Source organism: Vidua chalybeata, chromosome 4 (genome assembly GCF_026979565.1).
Source record: "Vidua chalybeata isolate OUT-0048 chromosome 4, bVidCha1 merged haplotype, whole genome shotgun sequence".
Taxonomy (NCBI): domain Eukaryota; kingdom Metazoa; phylum Chordata; class Aves; order Passeriformes; family Viduidae; genus Vidua; species Vidua chalybeata.
This window is the reverse complement of record NC_071533.1, coordinates 27786827-27804752: the sequence shown is the minus strand read 5'-3', so window position 1 is coordinate 27804752 and position 17926 is coordinate 27786827. Positions and strand designations below refer to the sequence as shown.

General features: G+C 39.9%; 1 protein-coding gene across 1 annotated transcript in view; it reads right to left on the bottom strand.

Moving 5' to 3' along the window:
* Nucleotides 1–459: 459 nt before the first annotated feature.
* The window catches only part of LOC128787132 (transmembrane protease serine 11E-like), a 39872-nt gene continuing 22405 nt past the window's right edge, over nucleotides 460–17926 (bottom strand). Inside the window, exons 5-10 of the mRNA XM_053941059.1 lie at nucleotides 14977–15140; nucleotides 6319–6357; nucleotides 4125–4320; nucleotides 3066–3325; nucleotides 2127–2269; nucleotides 460–782 (exon numbers count right to left, since the gene is read on the bottom strand). Coding sequence (XP_053797034.1) covers nucleotides 621–782; nucleotides 2127–2269; nucleotides 3066–3325; nucleotides 4125–4320; nucleotides 6319–6357; nucleotides 14977–15140 — 964 coding nt within the window. The 3' untranslated portion in view covers nucleotides 460–620. The remainder of the gene's footprint in view (nucleotides 783–2126; nucleotides 2270–3065; nucleotides 3326–4124; nucleotides 4321–6318; nucleotides 6358–14976; nucleotides 15141–17926) is intronic.

Sequence of the window (17926 nt, the reverse complement as noted above, 5' to 3'; positions counted from 1 at the left end):
ATGTACTTTGCAATAAGAACATCAAGCTTTTCTCTTTCCCATTCTAACCCTACTGCAAGCACAGAAATCCTACTTTTCTTTAGCTAGAACCTAATCTCAGTCTTGCTGATCCACTTTTAGTTACCAAGGAGCAAGGTGACCATCCAGGTTCTCAGCTGGAGTTAGTGCAGTCTCTAACAAGAATAATCATCAAGGGTCCACTTTGCTAGAAACAAAATTGTGACAGCATTTGCTTCATTGGAGGAGGAAGATTCAGTTGCAGACCTTGCCCATGGCTGAAGAAAAATTTCTTTTTTCTTTTTTTTTTTTCCCTGGGAAATGTTTGCATTTATAAAGCAGGTAAATTGGTAGCTTTTAAACTTAATTTTAATGATGTCAGTTCATAATTTCTGGTAAGTGAGAAAGTTTCACAGCTCAAAGATGAGGCAATCTCATACATTTAGCATGAATTCAGAAGGGATTAGGGTCTTTGACAGCAAAGATAGCGCTTGCTGTAGACCAAGGTTGCTTCAACCAAAATTATATAGGGATATGTATACTAAAAAAATAACTTTTCAGAATTACAGATAAATATGAGTTACATGTAGTCTATGTAGTAAAATCCATTTTTTACTTTAGAATTAGATGCCTGTTTTTGTGGTAATCCAGTCACGGAAATAAGTCACTCGTGTGTAAACTCCAGGTTTATTTGGCTTGGCACATTCATCTCCCCAGCTCACTATTCCCACGAGGTACCACATCAGTCTAGAGTCTGGAGTAACAAGTGGTCCCCCAGAGTCCCCCTAGAAAAAGAGGAGGGGGGAGAAAATATTCAATTGATCAGAAGAGAAAATGCAATTCTCTCCATAGACAGGAGGATGTATCCTATAAGAAAAGCTAACAAGCATTATTTCAAGAGCAGCCATTTGTGAAGAATCCAGGCTGTTTCTGAAACTTGAGTCAGAAGTCTGTGGCATTTTTCTTTTTGCCAGGGGACCTCCTGACCTCTGTTTTCATAAAAAACCTAACAAAAAGCTTCTGTTCTGTTTTGTGATACACTGCTTCCCACCTGCCTTGTCTTCTTTCTTGTACAGAGTATGGAAACACCAATTTAGGCAGCAATCTAAGAGAGCGTGAACCTTTTTTTTGACAGGTTTTATAATAATTGCTATTCTTAAAATAAATAATTTTAGTCACTTTCGGCAATAATGTTTAAAATGGAGCTTAGAGCTCCTTTTTGCTTCGAGCTTTCATCAAGAACTTGGTCTTCTAGTTAGATGATATCGCCTTAAGGTATTATCCACATTCTAAGGTTCAATTTGATACTGTTAATAGTATGACATGGTAATAATAATTAAACTGGAAACCTTACAGACTGAGAGGCAATCCTCACACAATAGACCAAATTCGGTAACTTTCACTGAAATTATTTACTGAAATAAACAGCAGTTGCACCCTTCTGCTTAGGTCTTTTCTGTGCTGAGCCAGGAACAGAGGAATGAGCTTCCCAGGCTTACTCTGTAGGGAGTGTGTCTTTGGGGAAAAATCTGTAGGACTGGGATTAAGGGAAGAGTCTGTATTAAATCAGCACTTTAAGAGTACAATCTTTAAAAATAACATAAATAGAAATTATGTTTTTAAAAGTTATCTCTATGGAAATATTTTTGTTTGTGCATAAGCATTTCCTTGCAACATTTGCAAACCTGCAGCATGCCTGTTTCCTTCCCATTCTTTTACACCTACCTTCTTTATAGTTATCTTTGTTTCGGACAGTTTTCCTTTCACTGAGCCAAGTCTGTTACCAAAGATCACATTGTAACAGATCTGCTCTTATATGATCCAGTCCAGAATGTAATTTCAGTGAGTGACAGTGCATTTTTTCTCGTAACATAACATTCTTAACCTTCTTCCTTCTCATCTCTACAGATGTCTGGTATTAGCTACTTAAGACATTTAATTTTTACCTCATAATTAGCATAACAGCATTTAGTGCTAAATGATATGTACTAAATGCTATTTCACTTTGCACCTAAATTCCTGTTTGAATGGAGCCTATTCAAAGGACTAATACACTGTCTGATTTGGTCAACCAGGTACTGCAGTCAGCATTAAAATAGTTTTTCTTTCTAATTTTCAGCTACAATTACCTGACAAGCATCTACTCCTCCTTCCAAGTATCCCGCACACAACATCCTGGGTGTTATGTCCCCATCATACACTTCTTCTCTGTTACAAGTGTCTGAGTCAATAAGTTTCACTGTTGCCTCCTGAAGAGCATTTGGGGCTGGACCTGAGAGAAAATACAATTTGTGTATTTATCAACATAATTACTTTGCAGTAGTTAATATACAGGAAAAATGTTTGATGTCCTCTTATGGAGGACCAGCTTGACTTGGTTTAACGTGGAGGTTTTGCTTGTTGATCTGCCTAGGTCAGGCCCTTACGGAGAATGTACATAGAATCACAGACTCGCTTAGGAGCTGTACTATTAAGACTGAAGTAATGATCGCATGGTACACAGCACCTTAAGTGTAAAGCCATATATTTTACACAAGTTCCATAACACAAATGCCATGTTCCATGGAACACAAATTATCTAGCAATTTGAGCAGATGATACAAAATGAAGATATCTTTATTCCATTGCTAAATCTCTTCTTAGTGTGGCCTGGTAAGAGTGTGAGCTTGGGTAATCCACAGCTCACTCTGCACATTTACCTGAAAGCTCACAGAGTTATCTGTAACGTCTGATGAGTGCTGGCAAAATAGTTTTTTAGGTTCTGTATAAACACATACATAGCTGGACTACCTATCTTAAGAATTTACAATATGAAATGGAAAGGCTGGGAAAACAGAAGAGTCTTCTTTTCTTTTTTTTTCTTTTTTTTTTTTTTTTGCTCCAGTGGTCTGTAGTTCTGTGTTTATCTACTCTAGTTTTAAAACAAGAAACTGATGTCTACAACTAAACAAACCTATTGCAAACATTAGGCTTGCTGTCATATCACATGTGGCTACAGAAGTTACATCAGTTCACTCGGAGCTGCTGCTTATGGACCATACAGGTCACCTGGCAGACTCAGGACTCACCATCATTGGTGAGAGCTCCCCAGCCTGTGATGACAGCGTAAATATTGTAGGGAAAAGTCTGAGATGGCTCTGGCAGACAGACACGGTGTATGCTGCTCGTGAACTCAACTCGTTTGGAAAGCTGCACAAGCGCAATGTCATAGTCATGTTCTGGGTAGAGGTAATTCTCATGGATAATAATTCTCTTGACTGATCGCTTCAAGCTTGGTGGCTTCAAAAGAGCTCCAAATGTAGCAGTCCACTTCTGAGGGTGAGTCATGCTGAAAAAGGTAAGAATGCTGTAAGTATTTTGCTGTAAATATGTGTTTGGGACTTCAAATTTGCAGAGTATCTTTACTGTAAAACTCCTTCAAGCCAGCTCCGTACTAGACAGTTGTGGCATCCATCACTTTCCATAGCAGAACTGTGGGCTGCTGCTAGAAGAGGGCACTCCTGCATTCCCTCCTCAGCCATGGTCTTGTACTCCTCCCCTGCTCCTTGTCCCTGATCTAACCATTGTGTGGCCATAGGGTGTCATCAAATCCAAAAGCTCTTCTGCTGTAAACTCTTCATTTCCCTTACTCTTTTTGCACAATGATAATCTGTTCAATCAACTGTTCCATCTTAAAATACCTTGCAGCTTCACAATTGCCATGCTTTAAACAAAAAATCCTGGGAGTGCATGGCTGAATAGAGGGGCAGAACAGGGGGTGGTAGCTGCTGGTAGCAGTCTGCAGTGGCAGCAACCCCATTGTAACATGAAAGCATACGTTTAAGAAATGTAAAGTAGAACAGGAAATAAATACTCCACCATTTCACTCACCTTACCTTTCCTGCACTTTTTTGGTCAGTACGCCAAGTGACTATTGATTTTCACTCTTAAAATTGCCAGTTCTGCTCCTGAGGGCCAGTCTTTAGTTTCTCACTGAAACATCCAGCTGATGGGCCTACTTAACTCTGACTTTTCTCTTCCAAAATTGTTTGTCAGGGAAAGAGTCGAGTATGGTGCAAACCTGGAAAGCCACACAACTTGATACAGAAGGGGGACATTCTGCTGCAGATTCTAAGATGAGAACTTACTCTCTGAAGCAGTGAGCTGCAGACACCAGCCATGTGTTGCTGATGAGTGTTGCACCACAGCGATGGATGTTATTGTACTGCAAACTGGCCTGCCAGGGCCAATCCCCGGTCTCTGCAGAAGACAATCCGCCAACGATTCGCAGTGATGAGGATTTTGCCATTGACTTGACTGATCTATTCTGCCGTAACCCACAGACTGTCAGAAAGGACAAAGAGAGTATTAGCTATTCTTCTGTTTAGTAAATCCTGCAAATTGCTGTGGAAACCATATGTAAAATTACACACCACCTATATTCTGTAAAAATGTATTGACATCAACAAGAAAACATACCTTCCACTGGCCCCCAAGTCAGAGCTCCTCATGCACAACCCGTGTGTTAGAAGCCTGAATGAACAACTGACTATCATGGAAAGTCATGATGGTCAAACATTCAGGCTTAACTGTGTGAGCAGCCTGACTCAGGAATCAAAACCGTCACCACACACCCAAGACAATTCCCAAATAGAGGCATTGCCAACTTTAGTGTCCCAGGTAATTTCTCATTAGGATAAAATTTGAAAAAGGTAAAACCTAGAATGGGAATGATCCAAGTCGTGGGGTTTTATCATGCATGCATGCAGATTACATCAGCAAGATGTCACCTGGAGACAGGCAACTGATCACTGCAGTCTGCAAGTGGACCTGGAGATGCACTTCATGCAAAGAGCATCACACTACTCCAACAGATATGACAAAAGGCGTGGATACCTCCAGCATGGTATGCATCCATAACACAAAATAAGCATTTTTATCTAAACCCAGAGAGAAATTGAAATATACATAGTTTCAGCTATTAAACTCAGGATATTCAGAAGCAGCTGAAGTGCCTGCATAGCTTTAGGAACTTCCTCAATGAACAGACCTACTTCAGCCATCTTCTCCCATCCAACAAGCATCAAATCCATCCTACCTGGACCAAGACCCACTAGTTTTCATCCAGGTCCCAATTTCAGCTAGATATTAGGAAAGTTGACACACAGGACTATCCCAATTCATTGAAAAAGAGACAGAGATGAGAATTATTTGCATAGTGACCACACAATCCAAACCATTGCTGCATTGCTTGTCCCCCAGACAGTGACCCGGGAGGGGAACAAAACAGAACTTGGTAATTCATCACTGAGGAGCTGCCAGTCCCAAGGCCCTTGAAGTTCTCAGAAGTGAAAATCTGGAGCCACAGAGAGTGTTATCTCATCCCTTTCCTGCTAGGATCTGCACAACATTATGTTAATAGTACTTCATGGTCAAAAATGGCAGGAATACCACAGCAGACTGAAAGCTGTTCTTAAATTTAGAAGAAGAAAGAAAAGTTACATCACATTGAGGACTTCATGGGCTCAGTGTAAAGTCTGCCCTCTTCTGATATTTAAAACCAAAATGAGGGAAATCAGTGAAATCTAAATCTACCTGTCCAAAAGTTTTGTGTAAAAGACAAACTTCAGAATATACCATAGTTCATAAGACTGTCTGAACTACTGTTTTTCCCTCCTGAAAGCTCTTTATAATCTTCAGTAACTGGTCCTAAAACTGCACAATCCTACCAACCACCTGAGCAGTCAATGTTCAAAATACAGGGAATAAACTCAGTTCTATCAGTGCCCCAGAACACCAGCACCTACATCAGACCCAAAAAGTGATATAATTTAATATTCCATTGTTTGACAGCTCATTGCTAAGGAACTGATCAAACCTTCTCAGAGTTAAAAAGAAACACAACTTGTAAGCAAAGATAGTTTTTATGACTATTTTATCTCCAAACAAGCTGACTTCTTTCTCTGAAAACTTAAAAAAAAATCTCTAAAACAAGCTATCTCTATCTAATCCCTACATCAATGCATTGAGAAGACCAGTCATATTTCCATATATTTCCATGAGGAACAATTTTGTGCTGTCAGCCATTCCAAATTCCAGAACATTTTGATTATAATTACAGGCTGATGTAACTTTTATACATTTCCTTGTGGTACCTCTCTCCTTTCAATGGGTGCTAAAGAAAATTACAAAGTCCCAGTTTCTGAGAGTACAAGGTCACATTCATTAGACAGAAGGATGAGAAAAGACTCTTAAGGGTCAGGAAAAGTGCTCAGGGACTCTTAATGCTAATTTAAGAAGTTGGATATGAGATTTCTGATGTTTAAAAAAAGCCTCACTTACTGTCATTGAAAATGGCTTCTGCTCTGATTGGATCCACATCTGAAACAAACAAACAAACAAACAGACAGTCAGGGTAAGGCCAGGCCAGCACAGACGAGGTTCCTCATCCTCATGGTCATCCCGCCAACAGCTATTTGAGTACAGGGCACACAGGAGGCATGGCTGAGAGAGCTGCTAGAGAAACCAAGGTAACTCATATTTGTGGATGTTCATGTGCTGGCTGTTGCCCTCCTCTGCAGTCAGTGTTGTCTGAGGACCAGGCACTCATCCAGCCCATCCTGCTGGCCCCTGGTGTTTCTGGAGGGGAGTACAGACAAAACAAGTCTTGTATTACTCAAGACCTACAATTTTGTTGGGGAAAAAATTTTATGGTGGAAATTTTTGAAGCTCTTCTTTTTTGGGAAAAAAAAAAAAACAAAACAGTTCACATATTCCATCCAAGAGAGGGCCAGAGAAGATCTGGTACTCTGTGCCCTCTTCAAGATCAGGAGGCACTCACTTACTTCACTGCAGCAATGGAAGCTTACAATAGCAGTGCCTCACTCCCCTTTCTCCTATCTTATTGATGCACTAATAATACTAAAATAGATAGTTCAGAGCAAATTATTGCATGGCACAGCAAGTTCTAGCAATGCATTCCCTCCTTTAAGGTGCATGTTGTATGTTTACTGAAAATATGGCATGCCCATGATGACAATTACAAGCATTGGCTCAAGGTTTAAATCTATCCCTTTTCTTCCAGAATGCTGTTTTTAATTAGAGCTACCACTGTAGTTTCCAGCATTTGAAACTATTTTTAAAATAATACTATTTTTGTAATTACTATTTCAATACAGCTTTTTAATTATATAGTGATTCTATACTAGTGTCAAGATCTTCATATTTTGTGTCTGGATGGGCTTTCTCAGCAGATCCCTATCCTTATCCAATTCCTTCATTTCTATTTGCTGCTACACAGAATATTATCCTAGCTTTAAGCCAAACCTACACCAAGTCAGGAGGGGTCTCTTTTGAATGCAAAGGGCTCTGGCTCACACTTGTCACCTGTTGGGTTTGTATCACAAGTGTTTTGCTTGCAGGCTTGACACTCCCTCAGGTATGCTGGGTGAATTGTCTGTTTGCAATCCACCAGTACCAGACCTGTGCTCACTCATTTCTTAATGTGACAGTAAGCAGATTGTTGTAGGAAAAAGGAAACAAGCAGAACTCCAGCACACGTACAGCTTGTCTGCGGGGAATGGTACAGACCAAAGGCAGTGCTAGGGCTGCCTGCCATGTGTGTGTGTGCAACCACTGCTTTATTTTATAAGGATGGGAAGTGAGTTAAAATTGGACATTTATATAGCAACACAGTCTATTCACTATAGAAGGAACTGAAGTCTTATTCACTATAAACAGGAACTGTTCACATGATGAAGATAATTGCATTTCACTGGTGGGCAAGACACAACTCATTCAAATAAAAATGCTCGTTTGTACTTTCTCAATTCATATGAAAAAAGGAAGAAAACACTAAAAGTACATGTACTTTTGTATTTCAGTAACACTAGTTGTATTCTGTGAATTTCCATGGATAATATGGTTAGTTGTCTCCTAGAACCCTTACATCAAAATGGAATAATATTACAGAGCAAAAGCTAGGTCAGCAGAGGGATTCAGCAGTGGTGTAAACACTACTGCTTGCTAAACTGTACTAAGGATTTGGCCACTTCCCCTGTATATTTATATTGGCTAGAAGTGCTTTGAAAAATCTGGCCTTACTTGTTTCTTTCAACTATGATGAGCATCCAGTGTTTTCCTAGAAATTCATACAGCCTTCAGAACTAGTTCATCATTTGAGTCACACCAATACTTTATATCTTGAAACTAGTAAGAAACCAACAAACGTAACTCACAATGAAAGAAGACCTTTTGCCTTTACGTGCAATACTGACAACAATGTTTTTTAGCTTTTCTCTGGGTGGAGAGACATTTACCTCATAATTCATAATTATAAAGCCTGCAGCCAATTATTATCACTTACATTATGTTGCAAAGCTCATTGAGAAGACAAAAGGAGCAACCAGCTTGTTCAAGTGCAGTGCCGGAAGCAATTCAGTTGGCATGTTCCCACTGCATCGAGTTTTGCTGTGAGTCACAGGTGATCTGCAAGGCACCTGTATGTATCTCTGTTTGCCTTTTTATGAGGCACCTAGAAAAAAGTACAAACCTCACATGGGCAAAATTTTACCCATTGCTTCCTGGATCAACTTCTGGTTCCTGGATCCCATTGCTGGATCAACTTCTGTGTAATTGGAGAAACAAGCCTTCCACACACACACTGCCAGTCTGTACAGCTTTGAATGTCAGCATATCTTACAATATATCCCTACTCTGCAACTGCTATACTCTCCTACCCATCCACTGCTGAAGGAAAAAGGCCAGTGATACTCTGTTAGCAAATTAAGTGTTGTATTCACTAGGGTAGGGTCCCAAATGCAGAGCACATGCATGTGTTTGGAAAACTGAAGTAACTGACCCTATTTTCAGATAAGCTGAGCGCTTTGGGTTACATGATACCACTGAAAATCAGACTGCTTACTGGTTTACCATGCTAGGGGCTTGCCTTCATTTGTTAGCAGCTTCACATTTTGGCCTGTTGAAGAGCACAGATGTTCGTACTGTGCCAGCCAATGTGTTGCAAGCCCTACCTTGAAGCAGTCACTCTTAAGGCAAGAGAGAAAATTTCGCTGCCCTGCTCATTTACTAGTTGCCCTAGTTGTTTGCACTACCAAGAAAAAGCATCAATTAGTAGCAATTAAAGTGTCGTATCTTGTCCCAACTGCACATGGCTGCAAAAGTAGTTGTTTGTGCCGCATTTAGGAAAACAGTGTTCAAGCTTCTACTGTAAACAAGTTTGACTTGAACCTGCATGGAATACCTGTAAAATGGAGCTTGCTAATGAATGCAAGCTTGCTTAACTTTAATGATAAAACAAATGTTTAAATTAAAATGGCAGCAATATATTGAAATGCAGCTTAGGGATTCCATTTCTCAGAAGAGGGCTCTGTTCTCCAACTGGACAAGCAATTTTGTTAATATAATTATTTTATATATTTATTAACTAAAACACACTTAAATTCTTTATTTCTGACTAACTTGCACTTACTATTTAAGGCTAATAAATTATCAGTAAAGAACTTTTTACTCCTCAATATATGTGTTTGAGCAAACTTGGAAGGAAATGCTCATAGTTAACTGCAGAGTGAATGGGATATCTTATCTGTGAGGGGTTCAGAGGTTCCTATGGAGAAATGTGCTCACTTTCCTACATCTCTAAATAATGTCAGTGTCACTGCATCAGAGGAATCAGTCGTGTACCCACCGCCTCATTTCATTTTTTTCCCAGAGTTCAGTGTTTATGTTAAAAGGAAAAGATCAGACAGAACTCTATGAAGTAAGAATATCAGACATTATATTGACATAGTGTAAGCAAGGCAACCAAATCAATTATTAGGGGATATTATGCATTTTCAGCATAGGAAGGGCCAGAGATGGCTGCAAAATTAATGATAAATCCTTTAAAAATATGATGCAATTTTACCCAATTACATAATTTTTCACAGGTGTTGATTCATAAAAGAAACTTGATTTTCTTTATAGGTTTCTACACCTACAGATTTTTCCAGATGTGAAAACAAAACTTCTAGTCTCAAAAGCAAACTGCATGTTCCGTCCCCTACTATATCAAGTTCCTGCTTCTTGCTGGTCTAAGATGTTTTTTCACACAGAGAAGGTAAGGTAGAGATTATCTTAAAAGGGATATGAATGGAGGAAATGATTGTAAACAAAAATAAGAAAGAGTATGTTCTTCAATACTTATAACACATTCTTGGAAATGCATTTGAAGCACAAGTTTGGGAAATGCACCAGGGATCAGAGAAAGCTTTTTTGTCCTTCACCACATTTTAATAACAACTTTCTTGAAAGGAGTGAGAATTACAAAAATCTCAACTACATCAGAAACAGGGGCCTCACCTAGAATTATGTAGGGTAACAACTGCACATGCAGACAAAAAGAGGATCACTGGCAAGTTTCAGTAGGTCACCAAGCTGGGCAGCTGAGAGGAATGTCACAGAGCATATGTCCTGCAGTGTAGACAGAGGTGGGGATAATAGCTCTACTCTAATGCTCTTTAATTACAGTGAAGACCACAAAGGTCTGAAGTACTGGGGGAAGTGGGAATAAGAGCAGTGAGCAGCAGATTCAGTCATGTTCCAAAAACTATACCTTAAAGGAACTGCAGGAATTTCCTGAAAGGTGGCAAAACATGAGCTTTGGGTTTAGCAGGAAAGGCGCATTCTTGTGTGGTTACATTGTTCATACATCCTAAAATATCTCTCCACTAACCTTCCAATATTCTCCCTGCTCACAACAGGAATTACCTCTCCAGATTCATGCACCCTTGTAGAAGTAGCAAAACATGGCTTAGATACAGGTGATGCAATCCTCATTCCTTCAACAGAGTAGAGTAACCTGATAGAGACATGACAACTGCTTTGTGCCTCTAATTGTCCCTGTCACCCAGCCGTTCCCTCCCTGCTGATGTTCACTGCACCTGTCCTCACATCTGTGACTCCCTCCACTGTCTCCCATCAGCATCTTAATCCTGTCCATGAGGCAGACATAGGTCCATACCTCACAGCTCCATCTGGTTGTCCTGCAGCCTGAGGAGGGATCTGCTATGTACCAGTTCTGTAGCAGGTATCCAAACAGATACAATTTTTAAGCATTACTTTTCTTCCTGACCTATACCCATGCCTGAGCAGCAATCAATGTCTTACTACAGTGAAGGCAGCCCAAATTGCTCTCAACCTCTGCAGACAAGACAGGGAAAAACCAAGGTTTGAGTGAGAAAATCAATTAAATTAATGTATCTGGGTCATGAGAAGAGAGGTCAAGATGACTTTCTGCTTAATGCCTTTATCACAAATCCTTGCAAAATACTAATTTTAAAATACATTTCAGTCCCTCCCATTTCAATCATTCTCTCTAGACTCTTACTGAAATGTACCACTTTGTGCCAAACTAGTGACCTCAAAGTGGAGAAATATCAGATCTCCACTGTTTCCCGATGTACAGATGCATGTTCAGTTCCACTCCCCAGAGATGCTGTTGTGGCTGATAAAGTGCAAATGTCCAGACTGCTCCATACATTATTTGACATGGAACATTCCTCATCAACCCTGTCAGACACTCATCTGCATGACTCCCACAGAAGACTCGATAAAGAAGTAAGAATCTGTCTGCCAGGTTCTGTACTTTGTAGTTATTAGGAGCTTTAGCAAGACCCAGAGTCCAGATGAACAGAAACAATAACAGTTGGCTTGTTGATCAAAACCAATTCATGACTCATTATTCATGGTCAAAACCTTTGGCTGTGCAACAGATGGGAATACTTCCTACTCACTTTGAACAGTGCCAGTGATCTTGCAACCAGCTTCTTTCTGACATCAGAAGTACATTCCCAAAAATACATTTTGGGATACTTCCAACCTACCTGACAAAGGGAAATAGTTTGGCAAGCTGCTCTACACTTTACTTAATATGGATCCAGACTGTCAGGTGACTCTACTTCTAACCAAGAAACCCTCAGGAAAATAAATCAGCCTTGTAGGAGAACTCTTTGTTGCCAGAACTATACAAAAGGCAAACTGCAACATCTTCTTTCAGTGCCAGTGGAAGACCAAGTCCTAACATGGGTGTTTCCAAGCCATCTGACACTTTGATATCTCACTTTGATTGCCCTTGCACTGCTCTTCAGGGAAGGTAGGAATTAGTTTGCTTAATTCTTCACTGAAAATTTGGCTTCTAGTGGGGTTTGTACACAAGTGCAAAGAATTCTATCAGTTCTTATTCTCTATCAAAATCAGAGGGAATGTATGGATGTAAACCATCCTTGACCAGAGGACTCTGTTGTCTAGATAAATAAGAAAGTAGGAATTTCCGTAATAATACATTTGAAGGTACCCTGACAAAAATGTATTTTTGCAGTCCTATGTAAAGAACATCTACAGTTTAGTGACAGAAAAAACAGAGACAGTGTTATGTTGTTTTCCTTGAAGTTTTGCACATTTTCTATTTTCTCACATATGTATGATCAAGCTTCTCTCTATTTTAGAAAAAAAAAAAAAAACTAAGAAAATATTGTCAGTGTAGACTGTATCCCATCTTTATTCCAATCCTCAGGAATGCAGAGGCAAAGCAAGTTCTACCCCTGGTCTGGCAGACTCCTTAGTGTTGTAGTGCTGCTCTGAACTGCAGCTTGAAGGTCCCAAGTGTAGCACACAGTTTGGAAGAGTTTGTTGGAGCTGATTCTGAAAATAAATACTTGTGAGTGAAGCGCAGGTTGAGACACGGTGTTGAACAACAAGGTGATTATTTCAGGGGAGGAAGACTTAAGGAGGTTCCCTTTATCAGACTCCCCCTAACATGTGATATAAATAAGTGGCTGACCTGGATTCGTTCAACTAGTGAGCTATGCTCAGCTAAACTGAGCTATATCATGGCCCCTAAATTAGAATCTTTTGATAAGGTGGTTACAAAAAACAGGTTAATGATTTTTTACAAGCCATTATGAAAATGACATTCAGAAAATGCCTTAGGATAAATAAGGATTGCAGTTGGCAAAAAGGTACAATGAAGCAAGATTTAGAAAGGTGGCTACAGAGCATGGAAAAAATCTAGGGCTTCTTAGGTTCCCATGGTTTAAATACTAATAGTGGACAAAATATTTCAGGAGGTGAGAGAAAAATAGAAAATGCAAAACGTAGATTCTTCTCTGGACCTCTAGGATTTGTTGAAAATTGTCACTTCTCCCTGGTGTGAGGAATAAGTTTTATGAATTGAGACCAGTACCTCCTCTAAAAGCACAGGAGCTCTCCATTCTATACTCTTCTCCTGAGTCCACCTGAAATGGCAACACCATTCAGGAGCTGGCCTAAGCTTCACACCACTGCTGAAATCCTATTAGCAAAAGAAAGATCAAAAATTTTTTTTTTGGACAGCCTTTTATTGTTGTCTCTTAGAAATGCCAAGGTATTGTTTATGTTCCTTTATGTCACTCATAGCACTTGCACAATGCTAGTCCTGTAATGAGCAGCTGACCTGTGCAGTCGGTGTTTTATGGTTAGGCTGGGAGAGTCAAGAAAAGCAACACAAAGTTTGTCACACAACTTTGATAAAGTAATACAGATGCCATCTCTTAGTGAGACTATTTAATGAAAACATTGCAATTCAATTGCATTAGCCAATTTTTTAATTAGCTGTTAGTGCATTACTATAACATTCCTGGTGCAGTTCAAGGTCAACTAAAAGAGTTTTGAGCCACTTCCCACATTTACCAGACTGAATAAAAGCAGCTTGACTTGAAAAAATCACAGTCCTTTTCTAACAATAATTTTTGTACTCTTTCCAGTTTTATCCTTTATGTAAAGAATCAAACTCAAGAGTCAAAATTCACTAACTCATCACCCAACTGTGTAAACAAAAACAAATCTCTTTGAATCTCTCTGATGCCCACACAGTGTTTTTATCAGGGAGAATTTACATGTGCACTTTGTTGAACAGGAACTACTGGCATATAAACAACACTGCGGGGAAATGGTGATTACTTGTCCAGAGGGATGTCACCTATCATCCTGAGCCATTCCAAAGGGGAAGGGTGGTTGGCCCATCAAGAAACAATGGGAGTGTGACAGCTCATATTTGAGTTTCATTGCATTACCACAATGCAAATATGTGCCCAGTTCAAGCACCAAGTTGCTTCTGCTCATTTCTGAGTGGGAGGAAGTCTGGATCCATCCAACATGGAATCTGGCCCAGGTTTCCTGTTCTCTAAATACAGCTGTCTAACCTCTGCAGATTTCTGCTGGTTCAAGTACTGTAGTGTGGAGTAGCAAGCAGCAAGCACCCACCCTATTACTGTACTGTCACCCCTGCACTTAGGAGTAAGCAGTTCTGCAAAAACAAATGGAGCAACTGTCTGTCCCTAGCTGTCAACCAGCAACTCATCCTTGAAAATCTGACACACAGAAAAATTGCCAGCTATATATAACTGAAGCCAAGACAGTCATAAGATTCTAAGCCTGCACAAAAATTCTGTAGCAGAACCAAAGTGTAGAAGGTAATGCAGTTGATGTTCATATCCTGCACATTCATGTCTGCTTTGTAAAGAAGGGGATAGAATCCCTAGCTGAGAAGTCATGTAGATAAGAACATTATGCCTTTCTTTCCCTTTCCTCTGAGGAATTTGCAAGGATTTTGATCCTCCCACCAAATATTACTTTTTAATGCATTGGTTCTTTCCCCTTGTCATCCTAGTATACTTCCTGCACTTTCAGGCTCCATGCCAGTAACACAAAGTTGGTACTGCAGTTTGGAGGAAGGCTGAGGCTGTACTGCGAAACCACAAAGTAACTGTTCCCAGTTATCCATATTTAAGACATTTTTCAAAAAATTATGGAGGTTTGCTGCTGATTTTGGTCTAACTTAAGGAGCATGAAAGACTGTCATTCAGACACAGTAACATCAAAAGCTATCATCAAAAGGGAAAAAACCAAGTCCCATCAATGAGAAAATGGAAATAATTACTTTTAAAATAAATGTAATATACTTACTTGAGATGGTAGAAGATCGGACATTTATTCGCAGAGGCCCTGTGTATTTTTTCAGGCCCCTCCGTAAGATCCTTCCAACTCTTTCCCGCAATGCTTCTCTAGAATCCGTAGAGGAGAACCAGAATGTGAGCAAAGCCTCTGCCATCACACCATCAGTATCTGGGCTACAAACCAATGAAAGAGTCTCGTTACCTTCAGCCTACTTCTGCATTTCTTAGCTTTATCTTAGCTCCTCTAGCAATGGCAATGTAACGTAAAAGATTAGATACATTTTCAAACATTTGTGAGAAGGAATTTCCAAAAAAAAAATCCAAGAACGCTGAATGGTCAAATGCATCATAGGCTAGAAGGTGGCATGATGCTTTCTGTGAACAAATGGCCAGACCAGTTTTATAATAGAGTCTGAAAAGCAGTCGCTGACCATGCCTGAGACAGAAGAGAGGAAGGAATGAACTGATTTGATTGCAATGAAAAGCTGGATAAACAGCACTTCAGAAACATAAGGTTGATGATTAATGGTATCTACACAGACCTTTCAATGGCCCTGTCCATACGCAGAATAAAAATTTACAATCATCATCAAAAAGGTACTTGGACCTTTTTGGGAGATGGGGGAGACCACACAACCTAATTCCACCACAGCAACCTGTTGGAGAATGCTCCTAATAATTTCATGTTGTGCAACAATAAATGAAACTTGGCAGCATACCCACAGTCAAAGAGATGGATCACAAAAGGGACCTTTAACACTTCAATCAAAAGTGCAAGCAGCACACATTGAGACACACAATTCCACAGTTTTAATGTAAGATCAGAGGAAAGAAAAGGAAGAACAGTCTTGTAACAGGTTGAATTCACCTGGTAGTTGTATTTCTTTTTCCTTAAAGCATCAGATACTGCAAGAGATGGAATGATAGACTACAAAACATCAAACTGACTAATCTGGCATAGTAAATCTTGCTCTGCACTTGCAGATGTCTTATCCCTGGTCATTACAAAGGGAAGGTAAGAGCTTGCACCAGAAACCTTCTCTCTTGTGCCTCCTCCCACCTGAACCAAAAAGCAATGAGACACAAGCCACAACAGATGAAATCACAGTTACTTCATACAGGGGGAGAACTAAAAGCAGGTTGCTCTTTCTTTAGATAGGAAAGGAAAAGAGATCTCCTAGTTAAATCCCACTGTCTTGGAAATTTGTAATTACATAAAGGAAAAATAGAAGACAGACAGCTTATACAGAACTCATGCAATCAGGCTTTAATCTTTGAAAGGAACGTGTACCAAATTGAAACAGACATTCCTGATACCGCCAGTGAAGGGAAAGAAAAGGCCATATGCTTTAAGCACACAAAGGCATGCCAAGTGGTTCGTAGGTGAGCAGAAGGACACACTCCTTGTCTCAAGGATCTCATAATTGAGACTGAGAAGTCATATGTGAACCTTTCAACAGACTGTTTTTTCCATTTGTTCCAACTTCAGCATGATTGCCACTTTGTTTATTTTCCAGATATTATCTGATCCAACTGTGGGTGTTGCTCTGCATTTCTGAGGTGTTCCCTCACCTCTCCCCCCACTCCTCTTCCTGTGCTATGCCACACTGGAATTACCATATCAACTCTTGCAAGCAAACCACACCTCTCGAAACCCTCAGGTGAGTACTGCCCACCTTGATTCACTTATTATATAGCAGAGATCCAGAGCCAAGGACACCTAGCCAAGATTAGTATTGTCTTTCTCAGTGAGAAGTGGGCATTATTATTAATGCATTGCTTATACCGAGCCAAAGATACACACAGTCCTCCCCAAGTAAATTCACAACCATGACCCTGCTCAAAAGAACTTGCAGTCTGAGCCCTTGAAGAGGCATAAAGAGTGTATATCTGAAAAAGCAAACAAGCTTTGGCGCATGCAAATCTTGCATCCAACACAGCAAACGTCACAAGTACCTCAGTCTGTCCTTGGGAAAAAGAAGTAATGAAAAATACCACTTATCCCTACATATTGGCCTCTCAGATCCCCATATCACCCTGCCTATGCTTGCAACACTCTAGTCAGTATGAAAAAATATCCTTAAAGCTACATTGCAATAATGACTTTTGTGTAACTGGGGATTAAGCTAAGGTAAAGGAAGAGGCAAGATGTCACATACCATGTAAGAACAAAGAGGACCACATTCACAAGGATTAGATCTTTAGATCTTAGTCTTGCAGCTTTAGTCTATGATTATGAAGACATTCAATGTTTATTTGCAAAATGTTGGGCACTGTTAGTCAGGAACAAGATCTTAGTACTACAACAGACAGTTATATAAAAAGATCACTTTCAGCACTTAACAGTGGTTAAAAAAATCAAATTAAACATTATGTATTATTGGCAGTTGAACAGAGAGTAAAAGAGGAAAAAAAGCTCCACATTGCTCAGTGATAATCTCAGCTATGAGTCTGACCCCTTCATCTCAAAAAAGCAGGAACAGCAGACCTGAGAGATGTATGAGATGTATGGAACAGGGTGATAAGAAACAGTTTGAAATGCAAAGAATGCTGAGTAGAGTGGGATTTTCAACTGAAAAAAAAAAAGAAAAAAAGAGTGGATCTTATTGAATACAAGAGAGAAAAGAGATATGGTGGGAGTGTCCAGTATCAGTAATTGCATGGAGAGGAGGGGTAGTGATCAACTTTTCATCATCTCTTTCAGCACAAGAGCTAGGGGACATTGAATGATCCGAAGAAGGTGGTTCTTCACAAGTATCTCCTTCCTAAAGGACCAGGGTGCACGGATTTCAAGAGTCCAGGAGACAACAGACAAGCCTTGGGAAATAACGCCACCGAGGGCTGCTAAACAAACCACAACCACTTCAAGAACTCCCAAGTGGTAAATACCTGGAGGCAGGGAGCATACCAAGAAGCAGTTATCACAGGTCTCTTGTGCTGCTGCTGTTCCCTGGGTACCC